At 39.3% G+C, this 20,992-nt stretch overlaps 4 protein-coding genes across 5 annotated transcripts; all 4 read right to left on the reverse strand.

Annotated features, from left to right (window-relative positions):
• Positions 1-3,487: 3,487 nt before the first annotated feature.
• On the reverse strand, positions 3,488-5,078 carry LOC122405198 (zinc finger protein mnm-2-like). Its single transcript, XM_043409745.1, has 2 exons — positions 4,343-5,078; positions 3,488-3,765 (listed from the first exon to the last, which is right to left on the reverse strand). Exons 1-2 carry the CDS (start codon positions 5,076-5,078, stop codon positions 3,488-3,490), a joined length of 1,014 nt encoding a protein of 337 aa, XP_043265680.1.
• An 8,597-nt stretch (positions 5,079-13,675) lies between these two features.
• LOC122394764 (zinc finger protein 555) lies at positions 13,676-15,957 on the reverse strand. Of its 2 annotated transcripts, none has more exons than XM_043391881.1 (5): positions 15,650-15,957; positions 15,419-15,576; positions 15,206-15,342; positions 14,365-15,134; positions 13,676-14,299 (listed from the first exon to the last, which is right to left on the reverse strand). In XM_043391881.1, exons 1-5 carry the CDS (start codon positions 15,742-15,744, stop codon positions 13,921-13,923), a joined length of 1,539 nt encoding a protein of 512 aa, XP_043247816.1. In that variant the 5' UTR covers positions 15,745-15,957; the 3' UTR covers positions 13,676-13,920. The 2 variants fall into 2 exon arrangements, with proteins under 2 accessions (XP_043247816.1, XP_043247815.1); XM_043391880.1 differs by having other exon boundaries at positions 15,206-15,345.
• A 134-nt stretch (positions 15,958-16,091) lies between these two features.
• LOC122394798 lies at positions 16,092-17,247 on the reverse strand. The gene is made up of 2 exons (XM_043391935.1): positions 17,007-17,247; positions 16,092-16,868 (listed from the first exon to the last, which is right to left on the reverse strand). Exons 1-2 carry the CDS (start codon positions 17,245-17,247, stop codon positions 16,519-16,521), a joined length of 591 nt encoding a protein of 196 aa, XP_043247870.1. The 3' UTR covers positions 16,092-16,518.
• Positions 17,248-17,839: 592 nt separating this feature from the next.
• LOC122394755 (origin recognition complex subunit 1) lies at positions 17,840-20,725 on the reverse strand. The gene is made up of 5 exons (XM_043391862.1): positions 19,159-20,725; positions 18,822-19,095; positions 18,469-18,734; positions 18,097-18,380; positions 17,840-18,031 (listed from the first exon to the last, which is right to left on the reverse strand). The coding sequence occupies exons 1-5, from the start codon at positions 20,625-20,627 to the stop codon at positions 17,859-17,861; spliced, it is 2,466 nt and encodes an 821-aa protein (XP_043247797.1). The 5' UTR covers positions 20,628-20,725; the 3' UTR covers positions 17,840-17,858.
• Between the last annotated feature and the right edge of the window lie 267 nt (positions 20,726-20,992).

Consider the following 20,992-nt stretch of genomic DNA (forward strand, 5'->3'; position numbering starts at 1 on the left):
GAAAATGGTTGCCCTAAATTTCATGCTTGCCTTCAAAACATCATAACTCCTGAACGGATTGGAGGATTGTAACGTTTCGAACGGCAAACAACGCGTATTTTGTCGAAGAATATATAGAAATCGCAAAAATATTCGAAAAGTTGCTCCTTAACCCCGCAAAATGCAAAAAACCCCATAAAAATGGCCCAATCTTCAAATTGTCATAACTCCCACAATAGTGAGTATATCTCATTAAAATTTTTTTCTCAAGTAGAGTTCATGGGTGCCTACAAAAAAGTATTAGTCAACTTTTCTGTACGGCGTCAAATAAAATTACTAAAATTGAAAAACGAAATTTAAGAAAAATCGACATGCCTAAATTTTTCGACGAAAAAAAAAAATTTCAAATCGTTCTAAAAAAATTATCTTCAGTTTCGGGGGTCAATTACAATCATTTTCGGTGATTGCACATACCCCTGAATTCCTACCCACTTTCTAGAAAAAAATTCGAGAATGTGTGAGATTTTTCAACGTGGAAAAAAAATTTCAAATCGTTCTGGAAAAATTATTTTCTGTTGCGGAGGTTAATTACAATTATTTTTGGTCATTACACATACCTCCAAAATCCTACTCATTTTCTAGAAAAAAATTCGAGAAGGTGTGAAATTTTTCAACGGGGGAAAAAAAAATTTCAAATCGTTCTGGAAACATTATTTTCGATTGTGAGAGTCGATCACAATCATTTTTGGTGAATGGACATACGCAGTTCATGCGTTTATGGAGAATTTTGACTACAGAATGCACTCGATATACAAAGATATAGGAAATATTTTAAGATAGGAATTATTATATTCAGGGGTTGAAAGAACCCTTCATGAAGCTCCCATTTCATTGATCGAATTAATAAAATCTAGTCGTCGGTCTACCCCGTAAAGGAAAGTTATATTTATTTCGCGGTCGACAACAAACAACAATGGCTACGCCTTCCGAAATCCGAAGGCATCAAGATACTAGCATTTCTGTAATCGGAGATTAAGGAGACCTAAGATCGCTGTAATCCCCGGCACGTTTATGCGATCGTTTAACCCTGGCCATAGAATAAAAGCCATCCCTTACTGGCTAGAGCTGGATCGAGACTCGTGCTCGTCGGAGGGGTGACCAGAAAGAAGGATTACGAAGGAAAAAGTTGGGAAACGAAGAAATGCAAACAAGAACGAGAGGTCCTAGGTGGTAAAGAAATAATTTATTACTGGAACAAAACGACTGTTTGCAAAGGTGGACGTATAAAATGAAAACGAAATACACATTTGCTACGTGTAAAAGTGTAGACTAGAAGGAAGGAAACTTGGCTAAAAGGGGTTGAAGAGGAGGAAAATTATTTCCGTGGTCGTTTAAGATTCGAATGTCTCGAAGCGGGTTTGCAAAGGAGTGAGAGCAGTGGCTGGCAAAAGGGAGGTTTGGCCCCGAAGATGGGGAGAGGATTCGGAAGGTCGTGCTGTCATATATCTGCAGATCGGAAGGGGGGTGTCAACGAGCTCGAACGAATGTCCCAGCGGGGTTGCTTCTACCCGGCGTGCCACCGAAAATCTGCGTGTCCAAGTGTGAGAATCTGATGCACTTAATCCTGAACTGTCCGGGTTTTTCCATTTCCACGCGAATCCGGAACTCCCGTAGTCCCAAACTCCGAGTTCTCCTGCCCATTTCCTCCTCAACCATGGTTAATAATCGCATTTTAGTACGATAGTTAACCCTTTGCATACCTATCTCGAATGTGATTCGACGTCAATTTTTATCTCAGGATCATACACTTGAAAATTAAAAAATACAACAATAATGTAAATAAAACAGATATTTAATTGAATTTGTTTGTTCCTCTATTTGTTTAAATTTGCTCTACTTTTTAGCTAACGTAAATTTCAAACAAAACACTTGAAAGCGTTGGAAGCTGCTGATAACAAAATTCAAACATAAATTCGATCTTCCATCAATCATTTATTCAACAGCAAATATTTTCTTCTTTTCGAAACACAAATTATTGCAATGGAATTTCGTAACAAGAATACGTATTTACTAAGAATACGGCAGCAATAAAAAATAGTTTGAGTCTCAGTTTATTTTGTTATAAAATACCAAGCGAAAAGGTTTAGAAAATTATATTATAGCGTCGATTGAAAATTCTGTGAGAAATATGCGAGTAATAGGTAACGACGCAGCGAATTTCCAACCAGGACGCGGTTTAGAAGTCGCCCTATGGCTGAGGAAATTAATTGAATTCGAGTTTTTTGCCCAGCCCTCAATCTGGGCGCCACCCTTCGGTGCTTCAACCCTGAAATCAACCGAAACGTTTATGTACGCGACCACTGGCTGTCCCGCAAGAACGTATTGTGATCCAAAGCGAGGAGAGAAAAAACGGAAGAAGGGCAGAGATAGGCTTGCACGCGGTAACCGTCCCTTCCGGAGTGCAAAAGGGCGCAACCCTCGTTCCCCCCCAGAAACCAGCCCTTCCCTGACAGCCGCCCTATAACGCTGGAAGGGGACTTCCTATTCTGTCACCCGGGGTTCCAGAGGGTTCTGACGACGCCATCTTGAATTTAATTGTCGGGAAAATGGTGGTGACGATTTGGACCGGAATTAAAAATTTTGTTCTGAGCATAGAATAGACGTTGGTCGAATTTTGGAAAATTAATTCTAGGGCGTTCGTTTCGATTCAATCGATATCTCGTTGATAATAGAAAAGTTATATTATAATTATAATTTATTCTATTTGAAATTATAAACGAAGTTAATTTTCGTATCTTTCGATCCTTTTATCCCTGTTTTAATCAAATCTGTTTCATTTAATTTTTTTTAATATACAATTTTTAATCTCTCGCTTATGTAGTCGCAAGATAATAATAGTTTTGTAATCGAAAAGTAGAATAAATGAACACGAAAAAGTACTTCTTTATCTATCAACGGGAAAGGGAATGTTGAATGAAATGAATGTCAGTATTCAGTGTCAAAATAGGTAACAATTTATTGGTCGTTAATATATTATAAACTCTGCGTATCTTGTATACATAAACATCTGATATTTACAATATTTACATCGTAAAAATATTCGACTCGACTAGTATCGAAACACTGGTTGTCGCTCGTCAATATGGCTGAGAAAAACCATGTATCAAAAATAGAATTCTCTTCTCTTCGAAGATGTCCCGAATGGTCCTTCATAAAACGTAGAACCATCCAGGAAAGGCGATCTCGCGATGATTCTACACGCGTGTAGAATCATTTGACTATACAATAATTTCGTACGAGACGTGGAAAATCTCTTGGTCCAATGTACAGTGTAGAAAAAGGCAATTATCATCAGGTAGTTTCAGCCTCCGCGCATTCGTTAAAGTAGATTGCATTTCGTGAGAAATATGTACTTTTGTGGAAATCGATCCTCGATCCATTATCCATTGTCGATCTCGATGCATCTGAGCGTGTAAATGTCTTGCAAAATGTAGTCGTCCGGATCGTGTCAGATCGGGTACATGTATGGGGGGAACGGGGGTGGTCCAGGTAACGCGTGTCCCAACGCGAACACGCCTAATGCCGCCGCGGACATGCGATACGGGTCTCTGTTCTCGTGTGTCCTGGTGTGCTTCTTCAGATGATCCTTCCTTCCGAAGCATTTCCCGCAAACGATGCAAGCGTGCGGTCGTAAGCCAGTGTGGATCCTCTTGTGTCTCGTCAGCTCCTCGTTCCTGGTGAACGACTTCCCGCATCCTTCCGCGTCGCACTTGAAAGGCCTCTCCCCTGCAACCAGAACAAACAAACATTTTTAACATTTATTTCCACCATTGCTTTCCTTTAACCCTCTGCACTCCTATGTCGAACGTAACTCGACTCAGTTTCTATCTCAGAGACTCCTTCGTCGAGTTCCAGTCGACATCTTTTTAAGTCCAAACCAAAGAGATAATAATTTTCACTGGATATATGAAAATCAAATATAATTGATTTGTTCTTAAGGTATGATTCCACCGAGGCAATACTATGCGACTTGTAACATGCCACATGTCGTTCGGTAACACTATGCGACCTGTAGCATGCTACTTGTCATTAGATTCGATGTGATTCGACAAAACAATATCAAATAATCCCGCATTTCTTTATTTCGGAAAGGAAACAAACGAATGTGTAGCAAATACACATGTCAAGTGTCTACATAACGTCGATTTGCCTTAATAAAAATATGAATTTGCATAAAGATCCGCAGTCTAGTCATTCTATACATAATTGTTTTTCCAATTGAAATTAAAAAGCAGTCCAAATGACTTCCTCGGGGAATCCAGTGTTAAGCAACGCGATTCAAATGAAAGAATGAGATGGTTACCTGTGTGAATGCGAATGTGTCCTTTGAGCTGGCCGTTGTTGCTGAAGGCGACGTCGCAGTGCTCGCATCTGAACTTCTTCGGGCGAAGTTTCTTCATTTGCTTGGCGGCTGCGTCTTGTCTATGGATCAGCTCGACTGCCTGTTCCATCGAGGGCGCGTACGATGGATATTGCGGAAGCTGGGACACGCCAGGAAGATCGTAATAAAACGGCCTTCCAGTGGTCGAGATCGTCGTAGCCTGGATCGCGGATGGTTCGACGGTCATCAGCATGGAACCGCCGCCCAAAGGAGCGAATGCGTTCGCGTGGATCGCCATCCTTTGAAGATAATCCATCGGATAAGTCGGTATCGGGAGTGGACAACCGACGGGAGTCGTCGACGGATCCTCGCGGATGATGGACGTCACCGAGAAGCTCGTATTCGTCGGAGAGCCATGGACGAAGTTGCTGAGCATGTCCAGGTTGTTCCTAGCGGCTAGATCCTCCCCGGTGGAGGAACAGGACCTGCTGGTAGCTCCCACGGATGAGGACTCGCTGCTCCGTCTCGATTGGATACTCTCAATGGCGACATCGTTTTCCGAGGAACACGTGCTGGCCTCTTCGTAGATCCTCGCGAAACGATCGTTGTCCGTTTCTTGTTTTATTCGCGACGAATCGGTTCTCCCGGCATCGACAGACTCCACAGACTCAACAACCTTCCAAGGTCTGAAGAACGCAGGGCTCTTCTCGTCGCACATTTTTCTTCTTTTTTCTTTCTCGAAATACTAATTTAAATTTGTACTTTGTTTTAAAACGCCTGTTAGCTTCACGACGCACTTACTCGCGGGATTGTACGCGTTTGCAATTGTCCCGATACACCGAACTCCACGTAGCGCGTTGCTTTTGACGAAAGTCGAGGCGACTCCAGCGCGAGATCTCGAAACCGAGTGTTTCTCCGTAAAAGCTCGAGCCAGTGTTATATAGCGGTGGTAGTTCCCACCCTCTGGCCAGGATTGGGTCGTTCGAAGCTGGCACGGGGGTGTGCGTAACAGCGCCCTTCGCGTAAGGGCAAAGGTGGGTTTCGGGGAGGCCTATCGAGGGCTTGCCGGAACGATACCCAGACCCCCTCCCCCCTTTCTCGTGAATTAATCGCCTCGCCACGGCCACGGGGCTCTTGCTCTTTTGTCAGCGTTGTTGCTGGGGCTACTGGAGAACCAACGGATGAAAAGAATCCATGGACGATCGAGGCGGGGGCAAACGAGAACGATAGATTTCGAATCGAAACAACCCCTAACTAAACACACTCGATCTACATCTGACTTTTCACTTTTTTCAGTTAATTTTACATACTTAACGCGAACGGAACACTTGGATTACTTGAACGCAAGGTGCAAGATTCGATTCACGTTGCACGAAACGTCGGAACAGTTTAAACTGATGTCGAAAGTAGATCTACTGTTCCATTCGAGCAATCGAATTTTGTAGATAAATTTTAACACAACGTAATTTTTTATTTGGAAATTACGACCTGTCGATGTTAAAAATCTAACTTGTGTGACCGTCAAAGTGTAATAAAAAAATTCCGAGTAGAAGCGGAAACGTTCGACAAACGATCTGGGAGAGACGCGTGACAGGAAGCAACAATAAATTGTTTATACGGCTGGTACGCGAGCGAGAGGCACTTTAAACACAATGAAACGGCATTCGTGTCCTCTATGGGATATATCCCGTCCAAGTTACGAGGGTGGAGCTCGCCAGAAGCGCGTCGTTGATTTATTGTAACACTCCAAGTAGCGAGCAACCCTCGAAAATCGTCGCGTCGCGTCGAGCCTTCGTTTCCCGCCTATCATCCCTCTCATCCCGTCCTGGCAACCCTCGTGGCCGTCTGTCGAAACGACTCTCGCACAAAACCGGCTCCCGGGACCATTGATAACGCGGTTCCCTTTTGTCGATGCTCCTCCCGCGACATCACAGTCGATTTTTCTGCGCGTTTCAACCGCGTTCTAGATCCTATCGTGTCGCGTTTCTTGTTTTACAAGACTGTTCGCCCGATATCCGGGTACACCGCGAAAACGTAAACAGAGAATCGTTGGAAACACGTGACTCTTGATACGACCATAAAGTCTTGTATACAAATACAATACGTACGTATAGTTTATCGACTGTCGTTGAGATCGATTATGAGAAATTTGAATATAATATTTAGGGATAGCCAAAAGATTCGTAGGATTCTAAACGTGCAAGCAATTCTTTTATGGTAGGAAATTTATAGTTTTATTGATAGAATTAGAGGAGCACTGTAGAGGGTTATCGCAACCCCTAAATGTAACAATTTTCACCCTACTTTAAGTATTTATTATACTGTGTTCGGTCAACCCTGGGAGCAATTTTAATGGAAGATTCTAGAGGCCAAAATAAGACGAAAATCAAGAATACTAATTTATTGATAGAGGCTTCGTTAAAAAGTTATTAACGTTTAAAGTGAAACCCGTATTGAATTTTTTTCTCGAAAATGCGCAAGGTTACGGCGGTGTGTCTGTTCACCAAAAATGATTGTAATCAACCCCCGCAACTAAAAATAATTTTTCCAGAATGATTTGAAACTTTTTAATTTTATTGAAAAGTTTCACACCTTCTCGAATTTTTTTCTAGAAAATGAGTAGGATTTCGAAGGTATGTGTGTTCACCGAAAATGATTGTAATTGACCCCCGCAACCAAAAATAATTTTTTCACTATGATTTGGAATTCTTTAATTTCGACGAAAAATTTGTCCACTTGCTGAATTTTTTTCTCGAAAATGCGTAGGATTTCGGGGGTATGTGTAATGATAAAAAATGATTGTAATTGTCGCCCGCATCCGAAAATAATTTTTCCAGAACGATTTGAAATTTTTGACTTTAATTGTTAAAACGTGAAATCGAAACGATGAAAGTTAAGAAATAATCAGATCACGGATTCGAAGGACGCGTAATGTGGGAATTCCACAACGATGCAGATGAATTTGGTGATATTGGGTGATGTAATTACGCCGCCATGATCACCCACGAGATCCCTGGTGTCGACGATTATGATAATCCTAGCAATTACACGGCACCTTCTACCTGCTACGATCAGGTACCTCGACCAATTTGACCCTTGCCAAATATACTGTATAGGTATAAAGTCACATTCGCCGAAATTATTCAAAGGAATTCGTTTACGACATTGTGGCGTCCAGTCCAGATTATAAAGTCTTTCCTACAAGTATAAATCGACGAATAACATTTATACGCATGGAACTAACTGTGGACGAGCAATGGACAAAAGTAGAGAAACTCGAGTCTAAAATTCGAAAATCGATCGATTGCGCAAGAAAAAGAGACTTCTGCTTTGTCGTGCTTGAAAAGGATTCGAACGAAATTTGCGTAAAACCGACTGACCGATTTTGAAAGGATAAAAACACGCTTCGAAAGGCAGCATCGAAGTAAATCCTGGAAACAAGGCTAGTTTCTTTGGATCGCAGGAAACGTGAACATTCTGTCGCGGAAGATTTGATGGATCGATGAAGAAATTCCCTCGATCCGTCTTTCTTGCCATCCTGAACGTCATAACAACGACTTCTAGTTGGACGTTTTGAGAAAGGAAACGGTTTTGTCGAGAAAATTTCCTCTCCTCGGCTTCCGTTCGATCACCGCTAATCCGTTTTTTTGTCGAACGAAAAGAAGTTTCACGCAACTTGTACCGACTTCGTGAGCCTAATTTTAACACGAGAAATTTCATTCTCCGTAATCATCAGGTGTATAAGCGATCGATATATCGATACTCGAATTAAAATAGCTTTCTGTCGATTAAAACGTTACGCGAGATAGAAATAACTCGAACGATTCTTACGACGAAAATATAATGGATAATAACTTTGAACGCAAACGATTAGTATACCTTCGGTGCCTCTATAGTCATTTGGGTTTTCAAGTTACGACAGTTTGAAAGTTTCCTGGGTTAATTGAATTCTTGCAGGGTACCTTTCCAGGTAGAATCGGACTAATTTGCGGTAATAAATGAAACGATCCCCTGCAACCCCATCACGACCACGTATAAACTTTATACAAGGAACGTAACTTGCAATCCAAGTTCACAGAGGCCCATAAAAATTTACGATATTACAGACAATACCAAACTTTCTATTCTGAATACCGTACGCATTGATTTTTCCATATTCTTCGTGGTCAGTTCGTAGTTTCGTCACTAAATGTTTAAACAGAGAAATGTATTCTTTTTCCCTCTAATACATCTATGCTATACATATACAGTACGCCATATATGTATATGTACTTTCTTATAATATGAAAAGGTCCTGAAAAAAGGCTGCCAAAACGTCGAATAAAACTTGATAACTATATTTCATCGAACCTTATAAATATTGTTTATGGTTAATTATTTAAATCACGTATTATTCAAAGTCTCGATATCATCCTCGACAGTGACGAGTTTACGTTTCGTTTTTTTCCATCGCGTATGTCTTCTCTGTACGAAAACAAAGGACAGTTTATCTTGATAAAAGTACTATTTTAAACAATAAATAACAAAAATAGTCTACTTTCGCTTTAGATCGTTTGCGTAACTCTAATTGTAACGTTAAAGTTGCGTAACGTTTAATTCTCGGTGTCCATACGTTGGAAATACTTTTTTGGTGAATTCCAGACAGACTGGACGTTCGATAAATCGCGTTATAAGAAAAAAAATTGAACTATGCCTCGTCAGATCTTCTTGTACTTCTGTCAATAACGAATGACGGATCGATTGATACGCATCCATCGAACTTTTTTCCGATTTTGCGGACACATTTTTTTTCTACGAAGAATCTGTGTTTCCGGGGAGGAATGGTGGACGCGGGAGCACGTGGACGATTAAAATTGAACGATCGATCGTTGGAGCGTCGATGTACAATAGGGAAATAAATTTCTGACCGATCGCGATCCTCATCGATCACCCTCGTGGTCCAGTATCACCAAAAAACAATGGCGTACATATGACGTACCAAGTCACTGATATTTGCTAGTCTATGAAAGTGAGTTTGTTTTTAATGTAACGTTTTCATCGTATGAAACAAACTCTATTACGAAGTCTACAGTATGAATAATTACATCAGTATATTATTATATAATATTGTTAACTGTTGGATTATTTAGTGTACAGGGATCTATGCCACAAATAATTGTCTGTATTTCGAATACAATATCGACACACTTGGCTAATAATACTAGACTAATGGCGGTCTTTACACACGTGTAGTTAGAGATACAAAACAAAAAAAAGAACATACATACATACTATATAAAAACATACATTTCTATATAACATCCAACATTAACGAACGATTTGAATGAGATTCTGACCTATTGTTTCTTTCAAATTTCAGATGAACGTGCACATCGACAGTGGCTAAACAAGGGGAGTAGCGACACGTGGAATTTCTTTATTTAAAAATTTTAATATTTCCATTTAAAATAAAATTAAAATTCCAGGGTAAATGAGCGACGATAAGAAGAAAGATCGAACGAAGCAACGAATGGAAGAGGATAAAGGATCGGGTACGCGACGTTCACACGGCACGTCCGACGCAAGCGTCGCGACGCGTCACGAGTTGCATGGTTGGGTGATCGTAGAAATTCCCCCGACTGCTCGAGGGGTAAGCCGAGGCAAGCCCCATAATAGCCCTCGAGCGGGTCCCACCCTCCTGGTAAGCAGAAAAGGTTGAAAAGTGTGCAGAACCGCAGAGTCGCCGCCCCTTGCATGGCGGGCTGGAAATTTGATTATGCCCCTTCCACGTGGATGAACCCAACGGGATTCATCGCTCTGGTACCCGCCAATGATTTATGCCACGTTCTTTCCTACCCTCGCCTCGCCTCGCCGCAAACGACAAGTTGTCTTTGTCGTCTACTCGCGGACCGGCACGCATGCGCGTACGATCGACGCGTACTATCAACCTTCATTCGATTTCGAAACGGTGGACGCGAGCATTCGAGTCGCGATCGTCGCGTCCATTCGAAACCATCCACCCTGTTCCAAGATCATCGTACACTGTCGCGTGTGCTTAAATGATCTAAAAGTTTGCTGTAATCGTGACATATTATCAATTACGAACAACTATAAACAATTTCCAACATAGAAAACACGTTGTGAGAGAGCAACGTTAGTTGGAAAAGTATAAATAAAAACGCAGAAAGCAACGCCTATACGTATCGCTTTAGTCACGCTCGATCGTCGATGAAAGGCATTGTGGGTTCACGGGACGTGTGTGCACGCGCGATTTTAAGACAGACAACCGTCCAAGACACCGCCGCTTGGTCATTCTACGGAAAGTCGAAGAAGAATGAAAAGAGGGACCAGGGGGGCGGTGGGGTGGGGGGAGACTTGGGGTCTCTTTTCGTTGCGGGCACGGGCCATCTGGTAGAACGATCTTTTATACGATCTATCTATTCCCGGTGTCCTCTCTTCAATGAAGGAGTCACTCGCGCGGAAGTTCCCGGCCCTTTTGATTAATGGCAGACGAGATAAACCGACCCGACTCTTCGATCACGGCTACGATCGCGCGGGATCGATGGAAATTTCTGAATCGAACGGTTTTACAATTACTGCAAAATACGAGTACAAATCGAATTTATTTTTATAGTAGAGCTAGAATTAATCCGAGTAATAAGGTTAGAAAGGAATGTTTTTCTTTTGTAAGGGACAGAGTAGAACTTGCATACAGCTGTGACATCGAATGAACGACAGATCTATGAACGCTACCGTGAATTAGCATAACCCTTTGGCGGAACGTGTACAGTCAAGTGGCCGCGTGCAAATTTCGCCGCGGGGCGTCCCTTTTCAACGCGTTTCCTTTCGACGCTTCGAAAAAAAGGAGCCGCGTCGAAAAACCGACAAACACGCGGCGAATCGATCGCCACGTCTAAACCAATTCACGCTGATGGCGTGAAACGAGCCACCAAAGATGTTTGCATTCTCAGAATTAATGGTAATTTGTTTAGATATTGTTTAGAGCCGGTACCGGAGATGGACAATAAAAATTATTGTTCAGATTCGCCGTGCGGAAAATTCCGCCAATCAGCGACGATCGGCGCACGCCGCCGGCGAACCGCGATGTTAGTCGTTCGCGAGCATGCGCGCGAGGGACCTGGCGACAGTACTCGAAATTTCGGGAGCCATTGTTCCGTCCACGCGTGAAACCGAACCAGGACACGTCGCAATAACCCGAAATAAGAGATTTTGTCCTTGTATGAGCAGCTTTTGGGCCGGATGAAGTCTCGTTCGAAAGAGGAAGGTCCAATGCAGTACACGCTGGTCAGTATTGGAATCCCACAACTCTTTTAGTAACCTAAAAAGACCTCGATTCTGTAGCTGTATTTTGTCAATATTTTTCTCGACTTTCGACGTTGATATCAATAAATGTGAACACAATCTCGTTCGATACTGACCAGCGCGTGCTGCATTAGACCTTCCTCTTTCGAATGAGACCTCATCCGACCCAAAAGCTGCTCGTATAAAGGCAAAATCCCTTATTTCGTAAACCCATATTTCGGGGCAAATTTTGTCGGTATACAGCGCGCTGCATTACCCGTGTTTATAAGCGCTTTGTTTTATCCGAACCGTCTATTTCTTAGACGCGATATCGTCTTTCTCTTACGTTTAATACCGTCGTCCTTTACATTCCGTACATTCGTCTCATTTTAAAGTTAAATTGCATTGTTATTCAGTGAGTGAATTTATCGTGATTGTGAATCAACCAAATCGTTTCACCAATCGGATCTCTTCGAAGTCCAGTCCTTAAAAAATGGCGAGTCAGCTCTTTCCATCATCCGAATTAATTCAGTTATTTTTATCGAAAACAACCAAGAACTTTTTATTTCGCGTATTTCGATCGAACGACACCCTAAACGATTTGATTCCAACAAGTATTAAATACGATTGATGTTCCTGTGTGTCTCGAACAGCAACGGATTAAAATGTATTTGACGTTCCTCCTCTCGCAGAGGATCCTCCCGGTCATTTACGAAAAGTCACGCGTTTCGTCACGCGACAGCCCACCATTGGCCTCAATTTTCACGGAACCTTCGGTTATAAGTATACGAGTGCAGGGTTCGTCGCTTAGCTACCGTGGAAAACCATAGCGAATTTATAGAGTGGTTTCCTTCGCCTCGATAATACCTGCTCGACCGTCCCGCCACATTTCATCGCTAACAGACCGTTACTAAACACGCGCAACCACCTATGCGCAACTTTAATACGAATCAAGGGATGCTCGGTATACAAATAACGAACAAAAGATAAACTCTAACCAGAGACTATCGTTCGATCGAATTGTTATTTTCTAATTCGAATTGTAATTTTTATTAAAGAAATGGCAGTAGAGTAAGATGCTCAAGAATGTTGACTCGGTTGGCGCGGCGCGTTAAAGAGAACTGCAACAATAAGTACTCGAGGCATGGAAAATCAGCAGGTCGACAATAGAGGGAACACGAGCCACGCCCAAACGTCGATGATCCAGCGCGACAAAACGATCCGATTTTACCGAGACGCGAGAAAACAGCGACCACGGGAGGACGGAAAGCAGAAAGGTTAGAGCAGCTCTCCTTTTCCAACGAGTAAATTTGACGTTGGGCAAATAAACACATTGAGGACGGCTACGTTTGAAGTGGTCCCCGTTGACAGGATGACCGTGAACATCGGGTGCAATTGTTCCCGCGGTTTGGTCGGCGGCTCCCTTTTACTTCGGGTCGTTTGCCCTCGTTTCCATCTACCATCCTCCCCTTCCACGTCGCCGATGACTTCCGAGCGTCTCTGTCGGAAAAATCGGGATTATTCTACGCGCGTTCCGTGAGCCTCGAGCGGGCACAAGGTGGAGCACACCCAAAAGGAACCCGCTCCCTTTTATTTTCATTCTTCGGTGAATCTATAGCGACTTCAGGCTCGTTTTCCTGTCGGTCCTCCTCTTTTACACTTGTCGCGAAAATGCTACGCTCTCGCCTCGTAACATTCCTCCGGACACGCGCTAATATCTGTACGAATGCTACTTTTCGATTTAGATTTATTACGTTTGCTTCTTTGACGCTAGAAAAATTAATTCCCAAGTGAAGACGTCGAGGGAAATAAAGGATAGAATGTATGAATTTCAACGAGGTTACAAAAATAAGTACCGAAACAAATGTTAGGTTATGTAGCTTACAATGGTCTAAAATCAGAATTTTACTTTTGCTAAATATTATACTGTTTTGTTCTGGCAGTGAACGTGTTAAAATAGGAATTTCCAAGCGGTATAATTTAAAATCACGATCGTAAACGCGTGTTCGAATCATTGCCCGAAATAAAGAACAACGTTGAAGGTTTACTGTTCAAGAATTTAATAATTCTTCGTTAACATACATAATCTTTCGTACATTTGCCATTGGCTACAAATACCAATAAAATTAACAAACAATTTTGTACACATTATACAGAATTTTCCATCTATGGGTAGCGACAGATGCGACACATCGCCGTAGACGCATTTAGAAGTGAAACCAGTGAATACACAATTTCACACTCGCGCTAAAACTTTTCAATAAATTTATTACTACGATTTATGCTTCACCGTGCGTCTTTAAATGTATTTTCAGGGTAGTTCTATTAATAAAAGCTTTGGAACATACGGGACAAGAATGCGTTCGCGATAGATGGAACTTTAAATGTTCGTTGAGCCGTGCACTCGTTTTAAATAGCTTTTTACAAATATTGCACTTGCGTTCCTCTTCGTTATCTTCTTCTAAATGTGTTCTCGTGTGTTTGTCGACCTCGCCGACGTTATCGAATTCCATCGAACACACTCTGCAGGTGAATTTTACAGCTCGAAGTATACCTATTTGACTACCGGTTAGAGGATTGGGTACTGGAAATATATTATTCGTCTCGCTAATACTACACCTCAAGCCTTCCTTCTTTTTATGAGAACTTATATGGTTCCTATAAACATATTAAATAATTATAAAAGATATCTTACAATGTACATTTATGATGATAAAACCTACCTATAAGCTTGTTCGTTCCTAAACGTTATGTTGCAACTGATGCAACGATAATCTTGTTGTTGAGGTACTTGTTGGGTTAAATGCGAAGCAGTCACTTGTAAAATTGTATTTTGTAATTTTATCGTAGGATGAACGATTAAATAATGTTGCCTCGCGTCTTCTTTCAGTTCAAATATTTCTGTACACTGGTGACACTTATACGGATACAACGAATCTGAATTAACGTGTAATCTTATGTGTTTCTCGTAAGTAACTTGCGAGCTACATTCGGTTTGGCACATATCGCACATAAAATGACTTTTAGTGTGAAGGTACAGAGATTGCGGAGATGGAAAAGTCTTGTAACATATAGCACAAATATTATTCTTCTCTGTTTGATTATCACACTTCTTCATTACGTAATACTTATCACAGTGTTCGCACTGAAAAGCTGGCTGAGATTCGTAAACAGACTTTTTCAACTTACATCCACCCTTTACGCAAACTGCTTTTCTATTACCTTTCTGTAAAGATAGATCTCTCTGATCCATACTAATTACATTATTGGAAAGTTGTAACCTTTCTTTCTTTAACTGTGCCAATATCATGAGCTTCTTTGACCTAGGACACGGCTTACCATAAATTTTATCTATTTGTATCGTCAAACGATATTGTTTCTTTCCTATTTCCACGTCGTGACATAGTTCAGACTTTAAAAGAGTAGATCCGTTCAATGAGATATCGTGACCAAAAGATACATCCATTTTATCTTCTCCATTCATCTCTTCGACCTGTAACATTGCACTTGTTTAATAAACTCTTCCTCTAAATACGTTAAACTTGAAAATCCAATATTGTTTACATTTCCTATTAATTGAGCACAGGGGCTTTGAGGTGGAGTAACTAAACTATGCGTATCTTCGTTCCATTTTTTCTGTTTTAGCGGGGGCCTTTTGGAGCCAGTTTCGGGTACGCTTTCAGCCTTACGTTTCCTCTGTCCTTCTATAATAAATAGACTATTACTCTTTGCTAAAAATATATTTTACAAGCACAATGTTGTTGCTGCTACACATACCTTCTACTTTATCAAAAATAGTTGGAACAGCATTAGGTTTTAACTCCTTTGAACTTGTAAAACTCATTTTTTCAAAATGTAGTTCACAAAGGTAGAGTGGTTTATCGCTTTTAGCAGTGTCACCTAACTGACAATTTTTTAACCACTGATTCCTTTGACTGAAAACGTTAAACAACGTGTGTAAATATGACGTGTCAATATTTATAAGAGACAAGAGTAACAAATACTCACAGAACGTCGTCGGGAAAAGGGAAAAATGATATGTCTTTTCCGTCAATTTTCGTATCCTGACTCGAAAGACAATCGTGTGCTTCGCAGGTTAACATTATAATATTGACAAAAAAATTTCCTTCAAACAAATGCGGTCTCTTATAAAAATCAACAATTATATTATAAAAATGATATTATGTACACAGAGGTTCATTAATTCGTTCCGTTTGAGGGGAATACGGCACGCCAAACACATCCCCTTCTCCTGGACGGCTAGCTTCTAATTATTGCACAGTTTAAACACAAGATGGCGTAATTTGAGCTTTATAATAAGTGTAGGTTATCATTTATTAAATACATTTCTATATATATATATATCGTTTCGATAGAATATGTAAAATGTTCTTTACATGTACTACAATTCATTCTTATATAACTTGTTTCAAAAATTTACACGCCACATTGTAATTATTGTCACGGTTCTGTTGTTTTGTAGCAATACACGCGACGCGTCGGACATAGGTTAGACATCAAAATTTATTCTGATAATTTAATGGAAGCTATTTAATAAATATCGCATCTTTCGGTATTTAAATGTCGTGTCGAGAAATTCTGACTTAGAAAGTATTTGCAGCATCGTGTGTCTCCGTCTATTTAGAACAAAATTGGACTTTTAAACTTTACAGCCTTTTGCTCAGCATGATTCGCTCTAGAGTCATCTGTGACGAAACATACTATAGCACAATATCCAATGACAATTCGATAATCAAATAGCCAAACGTCGATTATCGAAGCTAATTTCAATTGTGGAAATTAACACGTAAGAGTAACATATTTCGAATGTTTTCATGGTGATTGTAGTTTAAGTATTCGTCGAAGGTAAACATCAATCATCTACCATATACAGTAATATAATCGCTGGATCGATCGAGTTTTTTCTTGCTTAATAACTTCCAGCCGTGCACGTAAAATTTATTATCGAAAGGCATTGGATCTGTCGAACGATGTTGACCTTCTTTGGGTCCAATGACAAAAACAAGCTTTCCTTTATAACTTTCGATATAATCGCAAAATGCTAATGCATTGTTGAAATAACAAAAGAGAAGGGCGTATTTCTCCGATACTTGAAAATTTTTCGTATCATTTTCACGAACAAAGGCCACGTTTTCCAAGAACAAAGGTGGAGAATATTTGCTACACCACCACGACCGATCTAATTCTATACCAATAACGTCCAGACCTTGAACAGAACGATCGAACGTTAAAAATATAGTATCCGAAAAGTTTATAATTAGGAATCGCGAATATTCTCGAAAAGTACAATTACACGAAATGTTTGATCGGAAAAGAGTGACTGCAAGAGTAATAATGAACTTACCGGAATATTTTTGAAACAACCACTCGAACAATCCACACCCGCATCCTATACTTGCTAATCCAAACACGTTGTATTTGTCGATTATTTCTTTTATCCAATGTAAATCGTTAATGGTTGGCAGTACCCAAAATAGTCTACATTTTTCAAATTCGTTCAAAGTACAACTTAAATTAGCGATATCCTGCCACTTTTGTTGACCGTGGAGCGCAAGTATCGTTTCCTCGATGTTTTCGTTAACCATAGCTATCACGAGCAAAGGGAAATTTAAAAACTATAAAACACGATTCCGAGTCCAATAAGATACTGCTTCGATTCAGAATACGTTCGAAGATTGTTTATTAATAGTACAGAAAATTCATATGTTAGATCCTTGAATTATATAATTCTCGTTTGTTCTTAACCATTTTAAGCTCACTGTGTAGTTTAAAAGAATATTCCTTGCTTCTTTTACAGTTTAGAGGAAAACACCTAATCGTGAATAATAAAAATAATAATAATTTTTAAATCATTTATTTACTTAATTATAACTGTTAATATTGCATTTGCAAAATTCATTACTGAATATTATATGGCTAACTCTAGAATTTAAAAAATCAGTGAAAATAATTTTTAAATGAAAGATGATCGAAAATAAATTCTACAGCGCGTCTATCATTAAATTTTACAAGTCAACCAACCATAATTATTTTAACGTCGTATAAAATATCAACAATGTTTTTTCTTTAGCATAGAATTTAATTAATAAATAATTTAATTTACAAATATCATTCACAAAAATAGAAACCGAATTATCATATTTTTTACTAAGGCACTTGTCAAGTCACACGCGATCATGCATTAGAATTACATTCATCATTTCGAAATAAAATCGATCTCTTGAATCGCATAATGAATATCGTCCGTGGAAACGTTCAGTAAAATCTTTTGGTATATGTCCTTTCTCGAATGTTCGCATATCAGCAACCTACTAGCGCCCAATCTTACACAAATAGCAAGTACTTCCGTTACAGCAGGTACCTGTAAACCTGTAACATAAAAAAGTAAACGTAATTGTCAAGGTGTTACCGTATCGAACAAACAAAAGACTTACCGTTAAAAGAACAAAGCGCTTGGAGCTGTCTATACGCGTCATAAAAGTATACTTCTTCAATAGAGGTTCGTGTAACCTCCGCAGATACAGCTTGTAAAAGTATTTGTTCCATTTTCGAGCAATGTTTTATAGCTTGAACTTTTGCGGATGCGATCATTTCAGATACAGCTTCGCTTACGTCTTGTAGAGATATTGTTTGCTCGTTTCGGGATTCTGCAATTTCCATAGCACGACGGCATATGTCCAAAGCTCGTCTAGCATCACCGGATACAGCAGAAACTTTTCTATAATAAAGCAACGGTTAGCATAGATATTCTATAAACACAACTGATTTTTATTATATCGAGAACTATTATAAATCCATTGTAATACCGTGCAACAAGTTGTATAGCTTCGCTTCTGAAACCAGTAAAGTCCCTAAGTCTATACATTACTATTTCTTGTAACTGTTTGTAATTGTACGGCTGGAAAGTTAATCTGGTGAGGCCCAAACGTGATGTAACGCGGCCCATTAAAACCCTCTCGGGTAGATCCATAGTATTGGCTATAGTAAGAACGATTAAATGTGCTGTTGCCTTTGACGGCCAATCTAATAAATTGTACACAACATCTTGGCGTTTTGTACATACAAAGTCGAGCTACAATATAATAATTAACATTAATAAACGGCAATACAAAGCAATCACGTTAATAGAATTGCTTTAGAAATTAAAAAGCAAAAGTACTTCGTCTACTAGGAGTAACGTCATCTTAGAGTGGGCCCTGTGAAATGTTTTTTCAAGTATTTGATACGCTTGCTCCCAACTAGCAGATCTACCTTCTAGCTGTTTCAAAATTTGTACATAAGCCTGTCTCGGCTCTGTCAATTTCATACCATTGATCGCGACATAATTAAAATCATCTAATTGTCCTTTACTTGTCAACTTTTGCAAGCATCTTACAGCTTCGTTTACAGTTGCAGTTTTACCTGTCCCAGGCACTCCACTTATGTACATACATCTGCAAACAGTTTCAAGTTATTAATTGTATTTCACAGGAAACAATGTCTTTTTTCCAACATACCCTCCGCTTTTGTCTTCCAGTTTTCCTTTGAGAAATGTAAAAATATTATTGAATTCCTCCTCTCTGCAAGGCAAAGACTTTGGTACAGCACTAACGTGTAATCTTGATCTAGCTTCTTGCAAAGGTGTAGCCGGTTTCATTAAAGTGCCGTGTCTTTCTCTCATCGACGGTGTTAAAGTGCTACATTTTATGGGACGAGATTTCGGAGTACTCAAATGAACTTCTTCTAGCTGTTTTTGTATATCTTTTTGTGCATTATTTCTTCTCTGCGGTGTTAAAATATTTTTCTTTGACAATGAAATTTTAGTACGTTTATACATATCTATCAAATCTTCTTCTTTGCTATTACTTTCGGTATTGTTAACAAAATGTACACTTTGCAGTGTATCTTCGGGCTTCATCTTCCTTTTCTTATCTGTTCTGACAGGTGTGAGATTTATAGCCGTAGATGGAATTTCAGTATGTTTAATCGTATCTTCCAAAATTTTTATTTTACCATCATCCGTGCTATTACCAACAACTTCATTTCCTTTCATATTAATTACTCTTTTATGTTTATTCTTCCTGATAGGTGTATCCAATAAATCAGATTCTTTTGCTGTCTCCTTTTTCAACTTATCATCAATTTTACTTTCTGGTTGATTGGATTTTTTTATTGATTTTGTTTTAGTTATCTCAGAATCTGTATTGCAATCATTCTTGTCATCTTTAACGGAAGGAATACAATTTTGTTTCGTACTTCTTACATTCGTCCTCACTGTTCTGGATTCTAAATTACTTTTGTCCGTAGAAACATCTTTGTTTTCTGTTTTCATCTGTGTGTTTTGTTTGTCATCTACTTTTAGATTAGACATTATAGCATTTATAAATAATTTATCTTCATTGTAATTAACGCTTTTCCTGTTCCTTCGCGACGAAGGACTTCCTGGGGAATCTGTATCTCTAACTCTGTTTAACGGACCACAATGGTACGAAGCGAGTCTTAACGGTGGTTTTCTATTCCTAGTTCTGGTCAATACTTCGTTTTCATTTTGAATTTGTACCAATTTATTCTTATCTTTAACTTTACTTTCACCAGAACTATCTTCATTACCAGAACTATCCTTTCTGTTTTCTTCTTCGGAATAATTCATGGTTTTCTGTTTCGGACATTTATTATTCGATTTAAGACTGGTTCCCTTGTATTTATTAAAACTTTTATCAATTTTATATAAACTTTGTTCTGTCGATCGTCTTAATTTAATTCTAAGCTGAACTCTTTCTTTCTGTAAATTGCTATCTTCTTCTATGTTTTCTATATCCGAAGACACGTCCGAGGTATTGTGTTCTGTATTCCGTAATTTCAATCTTTTGCTTCTTTTCAATTTATTTGGAGCCATATTAACTTCTTCATTGGAATTGGAATCTGATTGTGAATTAAGAAGTGCAACTATCTGATTGTCACAGTATTTGTTTAATTTTGTAGCCATTTCAACTTTCTGTTACAATATTTTTAATTGCAACCTTTTCGAATATTTATATGTTACCGGCGATACAATAGTAAATTAATTTACTTGGTAAATTATTATTTCATAATATAACAATACATCGATTTCTTATTCCGTTTTACATTTCTAAATATTTATCTGTCATTATTATACATTTTCGTAACATTTACACATTTAATTGTAAAGGGAAACTAACTTTGATATTGTTTCGTAAAACACACCAACGCACACATTCATAATGGTTTGTAATCTATTATACCAATTCCCTCCTTTTCGATACAAGAAACTTTTAGTAATCGTGCGGTTAAAGCGCCAAACGATATTAATTAATCTTTCTAATACGTAAA

This window comes from Colletes gigas, unplaced genomic scaffold (assembly GCF_013123115.1).
Source record: "Colletes gigas isolate AHSC1104 unplaced genomic scaffold, ASM1312311v1 Colletes_gigas_Sc00004, whole genome shotgun sequence".
NCBI classification, from domain to species: Eukaryota; Metazoa; Arthropoda; class Insecta; order Hymenoptera; family Colletidae; genus Colletes; species Colletes gigas.